General features: G+C 43.2%; 1 protein-coding gene across 1 annotated transcript in view; it reads right to left on the bottom strand.

The window, feature by feature from the left end:
• Positions 1-20,417, bottom strand: part of ADAM28 (ADAM metallopeptidase domain 28) — a 74,274-nt gene that overhangs the window by 25,122 nt on the left and 28,735 nt on the right. Inside the window, exons 5-11 of the mRNA XM_081890896.1 lie at positions 13,003-13,079; positions 11,515-11,707; positions 9,643-9,705; positions 7,241-7,312; positions 5,417-5,586; positions 4,819-4,903; positions 1,438-1,568 (exon numbers count right to left, since the gene is read on the bottom strand). Coding sequence (XP_081747022.1) covers positions 1,438-1,568; positions 4,819-4,903; positions 5,417-5,586; positions 7,241-7,312; positions 9,643-9,705; positions 11,515-11,707; positions 13,003-13,079 — 791 coding nt within the window. The remainder of the gene's footprint in view (positions 1-1,437; positions 1,569-4,818; positions 4,904-5,416; positions 5,587-7,240; positions 7,313-9,642; positions 9,706-11,514; positions 11,708-13,002; positions 13,080-20,417) is intronic.

The following is a 20,417-nucleotide window of genomic DNA, read 5'->3' as shown; positions in this document are numbered from 1 at the left end:
CCCATGATTTGGGTGCATGATAAACCTCCCATGCATGGCCTTGATCTAAATTGTACCTCATGGCTGCATTTGCAGAAATAAAAAAAATCATGCACACAGTTCCAGTGTAATGTGTAATTTGGCCCCAATGTGAAATAATTTGTTTAGGCTTAAAGGAACACTTAAATAGAGATTAGGGATGGGAAAATCTGTCATTTTTTGTTTCTTTCAGTTTCTCCTTTTCCTCCCATCTTAAGTTCAGTTTTCCACATTTCATCATCATTTTGTCATTTTTTTAATGTTAGAGGTCCTCATGAAAACTCATCAGCGTTTTAGTGTGAATTTTTCAGGTTTATATACATTTTTGTATGTTATTTTTGCCAATATAAGCATTTTTGTGCAGATTTTACACTAGCATACACATTTCTATACACATTGCTTGACTTGAGAAATGCGTGGCTGAATTCAGAGGAGGGAAAATATCAAAGGATGTTTCTATTGTTTCGGAAAGCACATATTAAGGGAGGGAGGGGGAGAGGGAGGGGGAGAGGAATGTGGGTGAGCAATGGTCACCAAGTCACATCATGAAAGCAAAAGGGGATCTACTGAAAACCACTCACAACCAGACGTGGTTTTCTGTTAAGGTCATAACAAAGTTGCACCAGAAACCTCAGCACTTGCTTGTTGGGGAAAAGCAGACATTCTTGAAGCAAGTGCTTCTGTGTGAAACACCAAAGACATCCTTTCACATATTAAAACTGCATATGATGCACAACTTCCATTAAATAACTCCCTGAACATGAGGGAAGGAGCACCCTGGGCTTTTTGCAGCAAGTACAGAAGCTTCCCAAACAACTGCATGCTCTATTAAGGCTGCAAGAGACCTACACAAAAGACAGCAGAAGTCTGCAATAGAGCAACGGCTAGCAAGACCTGTTTCTGAGCCTAAGCAAAACAACAACATCAACCAGCCAGCAAACAAAATTCTGTGATCTATTGATTTCACTGAGAGAGGAACTAGTCAGGAATGCATTGACAGTCTCTCAACTTTCTTAAAAAAATAAAAAGCAGCTGCAAAGTGCTGCCACTTTAAGTGGAAGAAACATGTGGAGAGGGCTGCTTAACCCTTTCTACTCCCACCATTTATCAGTTCAAGATTGTTCTCTCTATTTTTATTTACTTAACAAAATTTATATACCACTTGGCTGTAAGAAAACCCAGTTTTTATGCCCAGTTTAACTAAATCTCTCCTCTGATAATAAAGAAGCAGGTGTTAGTTTCAGCAGACAATGGGTTCAGCACTTTTGCTCTCCAGCAGAGTTTTCAGATAACTGCACCATCCTGGCAACAGTCCCATGCAACATAGTTGAATTATTAATTCAAAACTGTTTAGCAGCAATTGCATTCAAAGCAACCACAGGTTTTGCCAGACTCCTCTGGCAGGTACAGGGGACTCACCTGAGTTGCGCCGCCATGATGCATGATCCAGAACTGCACTTACAGAAACTTGCATCGTGATTCATGCCAAAGTTATGCCCCATTTCATGGGCCATGGTTGCACCAATAGCAATTGGGTTTGGGTTGTGATCCTGCAGAAGGGAGAATAGTTGACCTATTGTTAGTCTTCCAGGAAACAGAAGATGATGGTGGTTATTAGCATTGCACAGAAAAGCTCAATGAAATTTTGAGTGAATATTAGGCTCTGGAGGTGGGTGGAGGGAGGGAAGAAAATCTAGTCATTTTCAAGGGTCTGTTGTTTGTTAATAGCAGCTATTTTTTCACTTCTTAAAAAAATGGAATTGTTGCCAAAAAATTAAGGGGCCTAAGTTAAAGATGTTTGACCAAACAGCGGGAGGCAGTGGAAGACAGGAGTTCCTGGCATGCTCTGGTCCATGGGGTCACGAAGAATCGGGCATGGCTAAATGACTAAACAACAACAACAAATGTAAAAGTAAAGGTAAAGGTACCCCTGACCGTTAGGTCCAGTCGCGGGCGACTCTGGGGTTGCGGCGCTCATCTCGCTTTACTGGCTGAGGGAGCCGGCGTACAGCTTCCGGGTCATGTGGCCAGAATGACTAAGCTGCTTCTGGCGAACCAGAGCAGCGCATGGAAACACCGTTTACCTTCCTGCCGGAGCAGTACCTATTTATCTACTTGCACTTTGACGTGCTTTTGAACTGCTAGGTTGGCAGGAGCTGGGACCAAACAATGGGAACTCACCCTGTCACAGGGATTTGAACCGCTGACCTTCTGATTGGCAAGTCCTAGGCTCTGTGGTTTCGACTACAGCGCCACCCATGTCCCTTGGGCCTAAGTTAGCCATGCCCATTAACTTCAATGGATCTTTTCTGTGTAGGATAAGCACTGGATAAAACCCATAGTTTTATCACTGCTGCAAGTGGCCATGGTGGTTCTGCTGATGATCCCTTGGCTGCCAATTCCCCTCCACACTTCTGCCCTTGGAATAAAACTATATTGTGATGTATACTCCTTCTTGGAGCACAGAGGGGAGGGAGCAGCTGCCACCACTAAAGTATTTCAGAAAAACAGTTTCTGACCCCCACTTATGAATGGAAAAGCAAATCTGGGGGGAAACATTTCTGCTCAGCTCTATTCTCTCTTTATACATCACATGCAAGAGAGCATTTTTTGAAAGGGCTGCAACTTGCTTGGAAGGCAGTTCCATGTTCCATCCCTGGCATCTCCAGAGAGGGCTGGAGATAAGCCCTCTCCCCGAAACTCTGGACAGCTGCTGTCAGTCAACGTAGACAATACTGAACTAGACAGACCTATGGCTACTCCATGGATAAGGGATGGGGAACATCAGGCCCAGGGTTCAAACTCAGCCTCCCAGACCTCTCTATCTTCTCAGGCCACATGCCCCACCCCCCGGCCATGCCCCTGACTGGCCCGACTTTGCACCCCCGTTGCAGTGCTATTTTTCAAGAAAAAGAGGTACCAGAACTGACCATGAAACCATCTTTGTTCTTTTAGAAAGGCAATGGTGCCCACCTGAGATATTTTAGAGCTCCAGCTGGAAGAAAGCCGAGTGCTTTTGCTTGGCTACAACCTGTCCTTGATCTTTATTAATGTCTCTTGCTTGTCTAGATATGGGTGGAGAGGGCTACTTAATGTATAGATCTGTGCAGAAGTGAGTATATGTGGAAACTAGCCCACTATCCTAAGATAAAAATTTATATTTGTTGCTCCACCCACTTTGCGATCCCTCCCCATCCCCCAGAAGGCTGCCCAAATTATCTGGTGCACCAGATCAGCTTCACCAGGGTTCCCCCCTCCCTCTAGGGAAGCAGCAGTAATGGTGTCACCAAGAAGCTGGGGTTGTGGTTCTGCCCCGCCAGGCGAGCTGCTTCTGAATAGCTTCTTTTATTCATATGTTCTGTTTCCAATTTACATTGCTTTCAGGCAGGCCAAAGTGTTTAGGCAAAGGGGGAAAGTAAATGAAATTAATAATCTAACAGCATGCATGGCATGCTCCAGCAGCATGTGTGGAGGCTGGTTGTGTTTCTGTTTCCTTCCCAGGATATTTCAGCAACATCTAGGCCTCCAGAATTAGTGAGCTTCTTCCAAGGCTGACACAGCCTAACAGCTACATGTGGTGACCCACCAACGACTTGAGAAGAAATATCTTTGTTGCTCCCTGCCTCGGATTGCAAAGTGGAACAAGTTTCCAAGCACCCCACAGGCCACAATTCACAGCCATTCAGCTGCTGGCATTGGTCATTCCTTCCACAGGGTTTGAGGCAGCCTACATCGTTCAATTTTAGAGGTAGAAAGGATCCCTGAGGTCATTCAGTCCAACCCCCTTTCCAGCTTCTGTGTAATTACCTCCAGCAAAGCTGAACTCACTAGCTCTCTGGAAAGCCTGTTCCACTGTCAAATAACAGTTGCCATTCCTTCTACTAACACTTATCCAAAATCTGCTCCCATGCCACTTCCACACATTAGTTCTAGTTCTGTTTTTTTCCTGGAGTAGGGGGGTCAATGTGGTAACTTCCCTATGTGGTTAGGCTCCAGCTCCCATCCATCCTAGCCAGCATGGCCACATGGGCTAACCCTGCTCTGGAGCAACAGTAAATGTGGATTTACACATGTATATGTGTAAAGGAAAGGGACCCCTGACCATTAAGTCCAGTCGCGAATGACTCTGCAGAACTGCTTCCAGGTCATGTGGTCAGCATGACTAAGCCGCTTCTGGCATACCAGAGCAGCACACGGAAACGCCGTTTACCTTCCCGCTGAAGTGGTACCTATTTATCTACATGCACTTTTGACGTGCTTTCGAACTGCTAGGTTGACAGGAGCAGAGACCAAACAACGGGAGCTCACCCCGTCACGGAGATTCGAACCGCCGACCTTCTGATCAGCAAGCCCTAGGCTCTGTGGTTTAGACACAGCACCAGCTGTGTCCCTGGCCTATGTGTGGTTTATCCTAAATACACATTTTAAAGAATTTGGGCATATTTTTTGAGTGGAGATGTGTGTTTGAAAAATCAGTGAAATGTGAAAACAGAAGAATAATTACATTACAATTAACCCGGGGTGTGTGGATTCGGTCTGTTCACTTTGGAATTCACAGGAATTGAGTTCCTCAAGCATCCCAGAACAGAATGAGCAAAGTCTGCTCTCACTCTAAGCCAACTCAGCCATGCACAACAACAAATTCCTAAGACTCAGCCACATGCAAAAGCTAGTTCCCAGGATGAGGAAGCCACAGCCGATAAGTTAGTTTATGTTTGTAGTAAGGAAATGCCATTTTATAAGCCTTCCTTGCCTGCAACCCAATGTTCTTCCCTCCTCCTCCTATCTAATTTCACAAACCTGAACAACTCCCAAGGAATGAGCAGGGTTGCACATGGTTCCAACATAGGCCAGTCCTACTGTTGGTCCACTGAAGTCAATTCCTCTGAAAGAAAGGAAGGATAGAGAACAGACTGTGAGATCTCATTCAGAAAGACTCCATTGTTCTATCATTCATAGAATCTATTGCTGCATTTGGCAAATAAGCCTTTGGCAATTCTTCCCAATGGAGTTGTAGACTATTAATATTTCAGCTGCAACCTGTCTCAGAACTAAGGCACATGCAAGAAAAGTAGGGATCAATGAGTTTTGCCAGAACCCCTGTTTTTCATCCTGCAGCCTGAAAATGGTAGAGGTTATTTGAACCCTCCCACAAATTTAGCCAAAAGTTCAAATGTTGCAGAAAATATGGTGTATCATCCCCCCTCACTCCAGTACCATGTCAATGACACCCAGAAGAAAAGGGCTGGTGAAAAACTGAGGAGGCCATTTGGGGGCAAGGGTACCCCCCCACACACTCGACAGCATTGGGGGGAAGTATTTTTGAAACTTTGGAAACATATGGCTCACTTAAGGTACTCCACCTCTGCCCACAACCTTTTGCCACAGAGATACATACGTGAGAAGCTGAGCGTTATCGTTCCTTTTCCGCTTCAACAGCACTGCCTGCCTCCACGCTGAGAACCGGTCTAAAGTGCTGCCCGCAGATTCGTTCACATCAATCTTATCCCCATCAGACCAAACTTCTAGGCCAATCAATGCTACATGAATGTTTATGGCTTTGTAAACCTATGAGAGGAACAAACTGTAATCAGGGAACACACAAAAATACCTTAAGAAATACCTTAGGGAAAAGTTGGTAATGGATTTTATACTCCTCACCCCAACTTGGAGCAGATTAAATTGTATATATACTTTGAAACCAGGGTGTTAGTAAGGTAAAGGGACCCCTGACCATTAGGTCCGGTCATGACCGACTCTGGGGTTGCGGCGCTCATCTCGCTTTACCGGCCAAGGGAGCCGGCGTACAGCTCCCAGGTCATGTGGCCAGCATGACTAAGCCACCTCTGGCGAACCAGAGCAGTGCACAAAAATGCCATTTACCTTCCCGCGGGAGCAGTACCTATTTATCTACTTGCACTTTGACGTGCTTTCGAACTGCTAGGTTGGCAGGTGCAGGGACTGAGCAACAGAAGCTCACCCAGTCACCGGGATTTGAACCGCCGACCTTCTGATTGGCAAGTCCTAGGTTTAACCCACAGCGCCACCCACGTTCCTAACCAGGGTGTTAGGACAACATTAAAAGAGATACGGAAGTTTCAGGATTGTATCCAAAACTAGTCCTACTTAGAATAGGCCCACTTAAGTTGATGAAAATTGCTTAAGTTATGGTCATTCATTCAAATGTGTCTACTCATTGTAGGATTTAGTTGGAGGCAAGCCCAAGGTTCTTATTTCTTTGTGTATTATTTTCATTAAAAGCAGCCATCGTTTTTTGTGTGGGGGTGGTGGATTGGGTTGAGAAGGGGAGAGAAAGGGTTAAACAACAAATGCTTCCACAGACTCCTGAAACCAAATAAAATTTCCATTGAAAGCCCCAAACAAAAGCACAAAACAACAACAACAACATCACAAATGCATTTCTATACACATTCCTTGGCTGGAGAACAGCACTGCAAAACCTGAAGTATGAATTTTGAAAGATGGCTACGTTTTGGTTCACATATTGTAATTGCTAGGAAGGTTTCACTTTAAATGCGAACTGAATTTAATTTCTCCCCATTCCTAAATATACTTCTAGGCCCTGCACTTCTTTCCTAAGAATACAAAAGGTGGGCATCTCTGTGATAAGTGATGTTGCTGTGCTCTATAACTACTTGGTCAGGAATACAAAAATTGTTCATCTAGTAATGCTGAGATGCATTCAAATCAAACATCATTTTGTCAGCTCAGAGTGTAAAACAAGATTTCTTCACATGCACCTAAAAGAAGTTTTGAGGTACATGCAATGAAAAGGTACACGCAATGAAAAGGCTACCACCAATAAAATCACAGTAAAAACATAATAGGGGGGAGGGGAAAAAAACAATTTAAAATACAGGTTAAAATGCAATTTAAAATGCAGCCTCATTTTAAAAGTAGCTGATAGATCAAGACCATAAGGGGAGGGCAACATAAGGATCAGAGTGAGTCCAAACCAAAGGCCAGGCAGAACAGCTCTGTCTTGCAGGCCCTGTGGAAAGATGTCAAGTCCCGGAGGGCCCTAGTCTCTTGTGACAGAGCGTTCCACCAAATCGGGGCCAGTACTGAAAAGGCCCTGGCCCTAGTTGAGACCAATCTAACCATATTAAAACATATGGTTAAAAACATATGTTTTAAAACATTTAAAAACATATCTACGCCTCACTATTGTTCACTCAGGGTCATTGCCATTATATCTTACCATGTTTATGTAATTGACTATTTCAAATACTCTTGTCCTAATGCCAGTCATATTGCGGCTATACTTCCTGAACTGCAAAAAGAAAAAGATGAAAGTATTAATAACAGATTGAGCAGAGTGGGGTACAGGTTATACTGCATGCACCTCCAACCTTCGGCCCTCGAGATGTTTCGGACTACAATTCCCATCATCCCTGACCACTGGTCCTGTTAGCTAGGGATCATGGGAGTTGTAGGCCAAAACATCTGGAGGGCTGCAGGTTGGGGATTCCTGGGTTACAGGGAAAGAGGAAGGCATTTAACTCATCCTTGCTGTAGCAAAAGAATCTGTGAACCTACATATAGGAAGAAAATGCTTTTTTGACAACTTACAAGCTATGAGAGGTTCTTCATAGTGGATTCTTTCAAGCTCACCTCCTAAACCTGGGTCCCCAACATGGCACCTGTGGGCACAACAGCACTCTCAGACACCCCCCCCCCCTTGAAGCCCATAAGGGCCCCTCCCATTTTTTTTAGTTCCTTGGGGATGCCTCTTTTGGGAAGGGGTTAGTTACCTTCAGTGATTTTTTTGTAAAAAAAATGTTTAGGGGTACTCTCATTTTCCTACTCGTATTGAAATACTGCCCCTCAATGAGGCCAAACTTAGATTCACAAAATATTTAGGGGTATGCGAACGCCTGTATCCCCCAGAAAAAAGCACTGGTTACCTTTTGTTGATGTCTATGTATTAGGATTCTTAACTTATGAGATTCCAATGTCGTGGGCTTAAGCCCCATGTCAGGCAAAAGATTCCTGCATTGCAGAGGGTTGGACTAGATTTGCCCAGGTGGTCCCTTCCAACACTACAATTCTATGATTCTATGTAATTTGGGGTGACTGTTCACTGTTGTATTTTCTGTGAAATTGGCATTCTGTGGTACCTTATACAAAGGACAAAAAATCCTTTATCTGTCAGTCTGTAGGTCAGGTTTTTATTGTGTATAGCTAATGACCATTGCAATGTCACTTACGTGCACATTAAAAAACAAACAAACCCCAATGCATTTCAAGAATTTGTTGAACAAAAACATGAAATGCAAGGCGTTACTTTAAACTGTAAAGTTCCCCAAATTATGTAAATTTAAAAATCCCCTTGGGTTAAAAAAATAAAAATAAAAATTGTCCATAATGCCTATTATCTATCTATCTATCTATCTATCTATCTATCTATCTATCTATCTATCATCTATCTATCATCTATCTATCTAATATCTCACCCGTCTTCCCAACTACTAATGATCTCCAACTCAGGGAAATTAAAGATATTGGAAACTGGTTTAAATTCAATTGTATGCATAGTGTGGCTGCGCCTACTGTCCCCAGTAACATGCAGATAAATATTTGCAGGACAAGGATCAGGTTTGCATCTTCCTTATTAAGTTCTGGATTTCACTGAAAACTCATTGAATGATAATGAAACTGATGAGGTTAGCTGCTTCTCAGTAATTGCGGTCAGCTGCTTCTCATTAAATATGGGAAATTGTGCAGTGACTTTACAGTGGACTGGAAACACAGTAAACCTTGTTCATTCAAATGCCTTTTTTCCATTCTTGCAAGAAGCATCACCTCCAAGGCTGTAGCTATATATGGTAGTGAAATGGTGTCACCGTGGTTAGAAGGAAGTAACAACAAATGGCATCATTAAATGACATCAGCACAATATCAATTTCCTCTAATTTTTCACAAGACCAGCTGTTCCCTTTTGTAAAAGCGTTAGCAGAACACCAAATCTGTAATTGGAGAGACCTTCCACCACCTCCTTTGATATTATTATTATTTCAGAAGTTAACACTGTTTGTGTACACATAAGGGGGGTGAGCACAACCTCAAGTATGGGCACAGGAGCAAAGAATATCAAAATAGGGTTTATCTTATGGAGTTTGCTACCACTGAGGAAAAAGATGGAAAACTGGTTCGATCAATGACTATTATGCATTATAGCTAAATGTATTCTCCATGTTGAGAAGAAATATACATCTGAATATAAGAAGCTGCGGGCAAATAACAATATAAGGCCATCACCTTCATGCCCTCCTTCTGAGCTTCTCAGAGATATTCGACTGGAAACTGGAAACAGCAAATGCAAGACTAGAGGGAACCCTGCGCTTTGGTCTGGTCTAACAGGGCAGTTCACATACTGCAGTGCTCCCCTTGTAAAATAAGGTTACCAGATGTCCCCGTTTCCCAGGAACAGTCCCCGGATTTACAAATCAGTCCCCTGACAAAATCCATCTATTTAGTAGGAAGATCTTTGAATGTACAGAATGTAAAGATTCCATTTTTCATTGAAAAAAATCTGGTAACCTTACTGTAAAGTGAATCTTCAAAAGAACTAAGGAGGAAAGCATACCTTGGGATACTTACCACTGTGTAGTCTACAGCTATGTAAAGTTCAACATATTTCCTGGCCTTCAGGTATGCCTGCTTCTAAATGGAACAAGAAAGTTGAGATTGGTCAGAGTTTCCACACAAAGTTCACGGCAGGGTTGTTTAAAAGGGTTTTCCCCCAGAGTGGCTGGGGAAACCCAGCCAGATGGGCAGGGTATAAATAATAAATTATTTTTATTATAAAAGGAAAATGTTGAAGTGCCCAGTGGAATGTGATTATAATTCACTCTCAGTGCATGCATCACTACAACACACCAGCCTGTTTTTGTGTATGTGTGCATACATGGTTTCTTGCTCAGAAAATCCTCAGAACTGAGAATTTGACATCAAGAGTGAAGAGAGTCTTGGGAGGGTTGTGAATACTAACTTTCTAAGTACCACTTTGAGGTCAATATGTGGCTGATTCCCATTACAGTTATACATAAATCTAAATGGTAGAGTTCTCTCTTTTTAAATATTTCACTTATAAAGTCCCTGTGAAGATCATCATATTGGCTGTTTCTGGAATCACCATCACAACTTCGCATGCCTTGTTGGGAAAGGGGTCTCCAAGTTATAAAATCGTTTTTGCGCCATCTTAGAAACATTGGTGACTACTTAGTAAAGAGTAGCAATCGTGTTTATGGGAAGTGTATTTGGGAGGAAGAAAAGCGTGTATGATTGATCAAGGTCTGGGATTGTAGGGGAGCCAGGACCATTTAATTTACTCTTTTACATGGTCATCACTCACTTTTTAGATCACCTAACATAATTTAACTTTTGCATGACTTGGATTTTTTAACTGCCTAAATGTTATTTCTGCTCTCCCTTCAGCTGCCTATTTTGGGTCTGGCTGCCCATTATATAGCCCTGGTTCACAGGAACATTGGATAGTCTGATAAACTAAGGATTGCTGTTTTATAGCCTGGTTAAAGCACATAAACCTTGGGTAATGCTGGCTGTGTGTGATAAGACATTTATAAGGTTAGAGAGCTTGTTAAAATCTTTGAATGTACAGAATGTAAAGATTCCATTTTTCAGGACTTGCATTATGAAATGAATTACTGGACAGAAACAGTGGCTACCCATATATATATATATATATATTGTTTTTACAAAAGCTCAGATAATTTCTGAAATAATGTAAGGTGATCTGAGGAGAACATACCCATCTCAACACAGTAGCAGAAAATATGCAAAACTATACAAATGAAACTTACATCTCAATATCAATCCACATCCAAGTAGTATGGCTTAGCTCAATTTTGGTCTGAGCTCTACATTGCACATTAATTTGCATTTGTGGTCAGGCTAATATTTGTAGAAGCAGAACTATGAATTTAATTTGCACAAGTCACTATGCAAGTATTAATTGTCTCTTAGCCCTTTTTCCCAATTTCCAGCCTCAACAGCACTGAACATGTCAGTGTTTGCCCTCATATGTCAATGACACTTTTTCTGCCAGCTCTGTAAAACTGTCATCTGGTTCGCATGTGACAAACTTTCAAATAAAAACTAGGTTTATTTTCTTTCAAACACCAATGGAATTTAATTGCCATCATCGAGCCAGACTTCCAGAAATAAATCAAGAGAGAATTTATTTATTTATTGCATTATTTATTCTTAACCAAGCTTTTCTCCCACACTCCTCTCTTGGGCAAAAACACCTGACTATTTCTAAGCCTGGCAGCTGATTTAAGATTTTGTAAGAGCGGATGGGATAGTAATCTGGTTTTTTAACATGAATCAATTATTAATGTACTAAATTTAAATACATTTGCAGTTATTCACTCATTTGAAAACAAACAGTGCAATTTAAAATGTTGGGAATGAATGCAACCCACTGTCCACCCACTATACCCCACTTACTTCTGCACTTGTGCTCATCCTGGAGGTCTTTCTGGTGGGGTTTTCTGATTGCCAAGTAGTGTTGGTTACCCCACAGACCTTGGGGGTCTCATCCTTTTCTAGGCTATCATATTTGAAGACTGCATGTGCTTCACTGTCTGAGAGCTTCAGAGGTTCGATAAGATACCTCTCACCACCACTCTTGAAATACCCTCTGGAAAACATGAGAAGAGCACTTCAAGATAAGTTGATGAAGATCAACTACTAAGCCGTTTCCTCTACTCTAAATTCCCCTTGAAACCACATTGGATCTTATTTTCCTGTATTTCCTCACATCTCTCCTGCTCTAGCTTTCTGCACCCAAGGTTATACCTACCAAATCAACTGTTTTATGCAGGAAAGCATAAAATGTTACTTATTTCCAAGACTAGAATTGAAATAAGGATCACAATTCCTTCACTCAGATTGACTGATTAAGGTTGCATATATGCCATACATGTGCCATGAGCTTTAAATGTATGGTGTGCATGCAGCCCATTTCTCCTGCAACATCCAAGTCAGGCTGGTGTCGTCGCATCAGGCCTTAAGGGGGTGAGGTCACAATTCAGAGTTGAAGTACCTGCCTCTCCTACCCAACCTAGCATCCCTGCAAGTTACGAATATTGCTTTGATAGCCATGCTACAGGAAGAGTCCTATTGTGTTCAAATCCTATTTGTGGGCTTCCCAAGAGGCAACTGGTTGACCACTGTTGCATGGACAGAATGCTGGACTAGATCAACCTTCAGTCTGATCCAACAGGGCTCCTCTTATGTTCTTAAGGTGTCCAGGTTCCTAATATTTATATCATACCAGTCCACAGCTTTGAGAAGTGGCTGTTGTGTAACCTTCCCTTGCATAAAAATGGACCTGGGAGCCAAGAACAAACAGCAGTCCTGGGTAGCTCATGGGGCTAAATCCCCACCTGAGAGCATGAGGTTCCTGTTTCAAGCCATGGATAATATCACAACTCAGAAGATCTGGAAAATACACATAGACTCATCTAAGAGTGGCAGGGCACAGAGAAGGGCCCAGGTTCAATCACTGGCTTGTCCAGTTAAGGAAAGATCAGGTAACATGTGAGAGGAAATAATTCTGCTGTTGCCGGTCAGCATAGAGAATATTGGGCTTCTACCAGCCTGGAAGAAGGTAGGTTCCTATGCTCTTCTATATCTACATTTAATTGCCATTGTGGCTTGGAAGGACCATAGCAAGCAGAAGGTCTCGGGTACAATCCTTTGCATTTCCAGTTTTGAAAGAATTGGGGAAAACCTCTCCAACTGCAGCTGCCAGTTGGAGCAGACAATATTGGACTAGATGGACAAATCATCTGACCTGGTAGAAAGTAGCTACCATGTTCCACCCAACAAGGCATTCCTGAAGAAATCACCCCCCACCTCTGATCCCACCCCCAAAGAGTTATCAGAGTATAAACAAAAACAATGTCAAGAAATGGCAATGACCCATCTTACCTCAACCCACGACATGCACTGATGCTTGCTGTAGAGTCAGTATCATTTTGGATGTAACCTTCATAATAGCAGTGGTCCTGTATGGAGAGACAGAGAAGCACACTGATAGACTCAAAGAACTGTAGAGTTGGAAGGGACCCCAAGGGTCATCTAGCCCAACCCCCTTCAATACAGGAATCTGAGCTAAAGTATCCCTGACAGATGGCCATCCAACCTCTGCTTAAAAACCTCCAAGGAAGGAGGGTCCACAACCTCCCGAGGGAGACTATTCCAGTATTGAACAGCTCTCACTCTCAGAAAGTTTTTTCATAATAATAATAATAATAATAATAATAATAATAATAATAATTATTATTATTATTATTATTTATTATTTGTACCCCGCCCATCTGACTGGGTTTCCCCAGCCACTCTGGGCGGCATCCAACAAAGACCAAAAATACACTAAAATGTCACACATTAAAAACTTCCCTAAATAGGGCTGCCTTCAGATGTCTTCTGAATGTCAGGTAGTTGTTTATCTCTTTGACATCTGATGGGAGGGCGTTCCACAGGGTGGGCGCCACAACCAAGAAGACCCTCTGCCTGGTTCCCTGTAGCTTTGCTTCTCACAATGAGGGAACCACCAGAAGGCCCTCGGCGCTGGACCTCAGCGTCCGGGCAGAACGATGGGAGTGGAGACGCTCCTTCAGGTATACTGGGCTGAGGCCGTTTAGGACTTTAAAGATCAACACCAACACTTTGAATTGTGCTCGGAAACGTACTGGGAGCGTACATGTTTAGTCAGAATCTCCTTTCTTGTAACTTGAAGCCATGGGTTTGAGTTCTACCCTCCAGAGCAGGAGAAATGCATAGAAAGATTGAAAAGCGAAATGAAATTAGATACGAGAGCTGCTCTGAATATAGGCAAAGCCTGCAGTTGGTACACAGGCTTCTAAAAACAGGAAGCTTAACCACCCAGGGTCCAAGGGAATTACTGGCTGGCTGCTAACCACAAAGCAGCTTTAAAACTGGCAGATCCAGCTGGTTCAGATTTCCCACCACTTATCTGCATGCCCTGTTGGCATAGGGCTGCCATTTGCTTTGTTTTCCCATTCAAGCTCGACTACAATAAAACATTGCTATGAAGCTAGTGACAAACTCAAAAGCTACATCTAAAGAAGCCTCCTTATACACCCAGTAAAATGTGTGAAAGCCTCCCATTAACTTCCACTGACTTTTGCCAAAGCAATCTAAAAAGCCATGACATATATGGCATAGTATGATGGGAAGTTGCATTATATCATATGATGACATAATATGACATGATAGCCATGAATATCTGCAATTTTGCACTCCTACTGTGAAAAGCACACATACAGTATGCTGTTGTGGACAAGTATCTGGGAGGTGGCAGGAAGGAGAGGAAGGACATGAGCAGGAACAGCATTGTACAACTGAGCCAGGATTGTACAGTATAGTATAGGGATGGAGGACCTTTTTCAAACCAAGGGCTGCATTACTCCAGTGGAAAGCTGTCAGGGGCCACCTTCCAGTAGTGGATGGGACCAAATGCAAAAGTGGAAAGGGCTAGACTGCCTCACAATCACACACCCTTAACACAAACACACACAAAGCTATTTCAAGAAGAAGAAGAAGAAGAAGTTGTTTTGTAGCCCGCCCAGCTTCCAACAGATTAAGAAAACATCAAACATTAAAAGCTTCTGGATACAGGGCTGGTTTCAGATGTCTATAGAAAGTCATAAAATTGTTTATTTATTTGACATCTGATGGGACGACATTCCATAAGGCGGGTGCAGCTACAGAATAGGCCCTTTGTCTGGTTCCCTGTAACTTCACTTTCTCAGTGAGGGAACTTCCAGAAGGCCCTCAGAGATGAACCTCAGGGTCTGGACTGAACAATGGTGGTGGAGATACTTCTTCAGATATACAGAGCTGAAGCAATTTAGGACTTTAAAGGTCAGCACCAATACTTAGAATGTCAGCAAAGATATATATTCATTTAAAAAAAATATATTTTTTTTACAACTCTTCTCACTTTCTTTTTTCTCTATGGAGAAAATGTGGTTTTTTTGTTTTGGTTTTTTTACAAAGTTGTAAAAGAAAGTTCTCCAACACTCTTATTCTCTCCTGACTGTGTCAAAAGCAAAAAGAACTCCGAGATCCCAGCATAAGAATGCAAAAACCGGTAAATGCAATGAATAGCAGAGCTGCACACCCTGCCTAACAACTATCTAAACGCCTCAAACGTCAGAAAACATGCATGTCATTTTTGGGATGCAATTGCAATTGCAATTGCAAAATGCATGGGTTACTTTTTCCAGATTTTTGCAAGGTACTAAAGTCTGGAGATATTTCCCTTTGATCTTCTTGCAGAGGAAGTAAAGGCAACTGCACACTTCACACAACATCAGAGTTCTTTCCCCTCCCTGCTGAAAGCTGATGTTTGGAGGTGACCCAAAAGGCCACTAGGCCCAATGAAGAGACCCCCTCTCCCTGCTGGCCACTTGCCTAAACTCTAAAGTTAGGAGCACCTGGAGAAGGGTCTCTCAAACTAGTGGGTAAATAGTTTCATGTGGAAGAATGTAATCCACTAAATGCATTGTGACTGAATTGTGAAGCACCAATTTCCCCTAAAAAGTCTCCGTAAAGTGCAATGCAAGTATGCAAAAAGGCTGGAATAGCCACAGAATTTAAGAACAAGTTTTACACATTGCTAGTGTCAGCAGCAACAAATGCTGGCCCAGTCAAAGACCTCACATTGTCCCACAATAGCCACCATCCAGTGAACAGCAGTCTTTTGCTCCCTACAGCATATTTGGCTCAACAGCAGCTTGACTGCGCATCATGTGAGGATGTCAAAGAAGAACTTTGCTGACCACAGTTAAGACAATAGTTAAAAATAGAGAACTTGTCATGTGTAATTCTTACTTAATGAACAGAAAGACAGAACATCTACAACATTGCCACAGGGAATTTCCCACATTCCTGTAATCCCTAATTGATAGACAATGCCAGTAAGAGTTCTTTGCTCACTATTGTTCATCCTGTCTAATATTTAGGCAATATTTTTAAAAACGCTTGCTGTTCTGCTTTATACATTTGCTGGAAGCTGTCATAAAAACTTTGTCAGCAAATCAGGCATACCCTATGGCATTAGTAAGATAGACTTCATCATTCATTCCAGAGATGCCAGGAATTGAACCAAGGATTTTTAGCATGCTAAACATGTCATCTGTTCCTAAGCTATACTCTCTCCCCATGACCTACCATCAGAAACAATGGCAAGACAATCCGTGAGAATCTGTGGTGGAGGAACCACGGTATCCAAGCCTGCCACAGCAAAAGTTGGCATCTGCATGGTTTTTCCAGTGCTTACTTGTTCTGCTCTGTTCCAATTCCCTCCCATTGATTCCTATTAAAGGGGAAAGCACAAGGCCACAATTGTGTTGTTCCACCTTCAATGGGACTTCATTGGGACGCAGGTGGCACTGTGGGTTAAATCACAGAGCCTAGGACTTGCCGATCAGAAGGTCGGCGGTTCGAATCCCCGCAACGGGGTGAGCTCCCGTTGCTCAGTCCCAGCTCCTGCCAACCTAGCAGTTTGAAAGCACGTCAAAGTGCAAGTAGATAAATAGGTACTGCTTCGGCGGGAAGGTAAATGGCGTTTCCGTGCACTGCTCTGGTTCGCTAGTAGCGGCTTAGTCATGCTGGCTACATGACCCAGAAGCTGTCTGCGGACAAACGGCGGCTCCCTTGGCCAATAGAGCGAGATGAGTGCGCAAACCCAGAGTCGTCCACAACTGGACTTAACAGTCAGGGGTCCCTTTACCTTTAACCTTTACCTTCACTGCTGGATGCAGAAACATTACAGGGAGAGCACAGTTATGCTCAGGTCCTCATGCATCATCCCCATAAGAAATCTGGCTGGCCACCATGACAACAGGATGGTAGGGGGGTGCATCAGGTGAAATGGGAAGTGCCTCCCTGTCTTGCCACCCCCACCAAAGCATCCCTTACTTGGTTGCAAAGCAGCAGCAGTGGCAGGTTCTAGCCCCAATGCCAGCACAAGTTCTATGCTGGTGGCAAAGGTGGCAACCAACCTAGCGCAGTCAAACCTTGGTTCCCAAGCGGATCCGTTCTCAAACATTTCAGCTCCCAAAACCTGCAATAAGTGTTCTGGTTTTTGAACGTTCCTCAGAACTCAAATGGCCAAAGCGGCTTCCACTTGAGTGCAAGAAGCTCTTGCAACCAATCAGAAGCTGTGCCTCAGTTGCCAAAAGTTTCAGAAGCTGAATGGTCTTCCGGAATGGATTACATTTGACAACCAAGGTTTGACTGTAGTTCAAAAGCATACCAGTGCAAGTAGATAAATAGGTACCGCTGTGGCGGGAAGGTAAATGGCATTTCTGTGCACTCTGGCTTCCGTCACAGTGTTCTGTTGCTCCAGAAGTGGTTGAGTCATGCTGGCCACATGAAACAGAAAGCTGTCTGTGGACAAACGCCAGCTCCCTTGGCCTGAAAGTGAGATGGGTGCCACACTGCTTAGTGACCTTTGACTGGCCTTAACCATCCAGGGGTCCTTTACTTTTACCTTAGAGGCGGCAGGACATGCACAACGCCCATAGGGGCACCACCACAGGGGCTTCCACCACCCAAGGCAGCAGCTTTACCCTGCCTCATGAGTGTGCCCGCCCACATGGATGACCTTGGCCTCATCCAGCATAGCTCTCCTTATGTTGAGCTGGGATATTTTTTAAGGGGAGGGGTGTTTGGGAGAGTAGTTGCTGTTATTATTATTTTGTAACTTTTATATTATTTTTTGTAACTTTAATATTATTGGGCTTTAAAGGTCAGCACCAACACTCTATTGGGCTTTAAAGGTCAGCACCAACACTCTGAATTGTGCTCGGAAATGTACTGGGAGCCAGTGTAGGTCTTGTACACATTGCAGTGGTACCTTGGTTTGCGAACTTAATTCGTTCCGGAAGTCCTTTCTGAAAACAAAACTATTCTTAAACCGAGGCACGCTTTCCCTAAAGAGGCCTCCCGTCGCTGGTGCCCTTCCACCGTTTAGCTTCCGTTCTTAGACCAATGTAAAGTTTGCAAACTGGGATACTACTTCCAGTTTTGCGGAGTTCATAAACTGAACAGTTCATAAACAGGGCTGTTCTTAAACCCAGGTACTACTGTATCACGGCCTAGGACCTTCGTACCTACGGGACCGCCTCTCCTGGTATGTCCCATGGAGGACATTAAGGTCCATATATAGCAACACCCTGGTGGTCCTGGGCCCTAAGGAAGTTAAATTAGCTTCAACCAGAGCCAGGGCCTTTTCAACTCTGGCTCCGACCTGGTGGAACGCTCTGCCTCATGAGACCAGGGCCCTGCGGGATCTGATCTCTTTCTGCAGGGCCTGTAAGACAGAGTTGTTCCGCCTGGCCTTTGGCTTGGAGTCAATTTGATTCCCTCCCTCTCTTTTTTCCTTTCTCCTCCTGTAATGAGGCTGCTTTTAACTGTTTTAATGTTGTATTTTAATCTGTTTATAAGTTGTATTCATTCAACTCATTTTTATTATTGGTTGTTAGCCGCCCTGAGCACGGGCTCAGCTGGGGAGGGCAGGGTATAAATATTATTATTATTATTATTATTATTATTATTATTATTATTATTATTATTATTTGGCTAGAGAGCTGCATTGCAAAATTCCAATAAGTGCAAACTGCAATGGATAGCTGTGTTTTGGCATGGATCTTGTTTTGGAAATGGCTGAGGTCTGCAATACCTCAAGGACCACCTCTACCCATATAAGCCAGCCACTGTGGGTTATCTGTAGGAGGTTTAGTGCTGTGGCCCTACCTTACTCATGCACCCCTATGATGTTTTAGTTCATAATTCTGTATTGTGTTTTATTTCTGTGTTTTATTTCTGACTATCGGTCGAATAAAGGAATTGACTGACTGGCCAGCCACTGTCCTCTGAGGTCCTTCTGTGTGTACCTCCTCCACAAGAGGTCCGGAGGGGGGCAACATGAAAATGGGCCTTTCCTGCAGTGGCTCCTCATTTGTGGAATGCTCTCCCCAGGAAGTTTTGTCTGGCACCTTCAGTATACATCTTCTCATCACTCAAGTGCCCTGAATTAAGTGGGACATCAAACCTCCTCCACCTCCAGAGTGGTTGGGGCAACCACCACTGCTGTTGTGGCTGACCTCCACTGCTGCCATATTCTCAGCAGCGCATTTGGAAGCACACTTCTGGACGCAGGTGCACCTCTTCTGGCGGCTACAGAGAAGCCAAGCAGGCCACAAGAAGACCAAGCCCTAGCTTGGCAGCAGTGGCGGAGGAGAAAGAGCCGGCTAAGGTAAGGCCGTGGTGAGAGGAGGCACCCAGGGCGAACCGCCCCACCCCACCCCTTTGTACGGCTCTGTCGACCAGGCCTTTGGCTGATTAATATTCTAAAACGTGTTGGTATTGTTTTGTTTTTATTCTAACTATTTATTTGTCCTTTTATTTTTGTATTTTTATCTTTTGGACCCCCCAAGATCTTTGGATGAAGGGCAGTATATAAATGTAATTTTAAAAAATTAAATAAAAATAAGTAGATTCACCTTTAATTGGAAATTGAATTGGATTTCTCCCCCAACCCTAGGTGAGGGAGATCTGCTCTATCCTATGGCTGTTGAAATCCCTTCCCAGGAGGCACAGGATTATACCCTAAATGCAGTTAAATAAAATCTGGTTTGATTTTGACCATATAATAGTTTATATTTTAAAAAAACTTTTTAGTGTATTATTAGAGTTGTTCATTGTAGGAAACATGACAGTGAACACAAGGCTAAAAACAACCAGTTTCACATGCTAGAAACAGGAACTGCTAGAACATGCAGTTAGTTATTTATTCTCAGGGAACTTGACACAGTGACTGCTTTTGTGCCTATAACTGAGTAACTCATTATCATGGTCCAAGGAAAGCATCTGGCATAACCTGTAAAACATCTGCTGTGAGGGATGCCTACTGAGGTATAACCAAGCAGCTCCATGCCTTTTTTCTCTGGGAATTCTAGAAGGTTCAGGTGATACCCATCAACCTCTGAGCAGGACAAATATTTCTTTTATGAGAAAAGGTTTGTTCCAGATAGTTACACAAATTAGAGTAATTTGATAGGGGATAGGGAAATAACCATATGAGTTGGCGAGGGGCTTCATTTATGGGGGAAAGGTGAGCAAGTGTGGGCGGTGATAGAGGTGTACAAGATTATGTCTGGTGTGCAGGAGACATTCCCCTCCGTCTCTCGTAATACCAGAACCATCCAATGAAACCAAATGCTGGAAGTCACACAGTCTTGTGGCTCAGCATGGATCATTTTAGGTCTAACTCTGCATACAGAGCATTTCTAGGCACTCTCTCATGCAGG

Source organism: Podarcis melisellensis, assembly GCF_964234715.1.
Source record: "Podarcis melisellensis genome assembly, chromosome: 15".
NCBI classification, from domain to species: Eukaryota; Metazoa; Chordata; class Lepidosauria; order Squamata; family Lacertidae; genus Podarcis; species Podarcis melisellensis.
The sequence above is the reverse complement of the archived record's forward strand: the minus strand, read 5'-3'. Positions and strand labels throughout refer to the sequence as shown.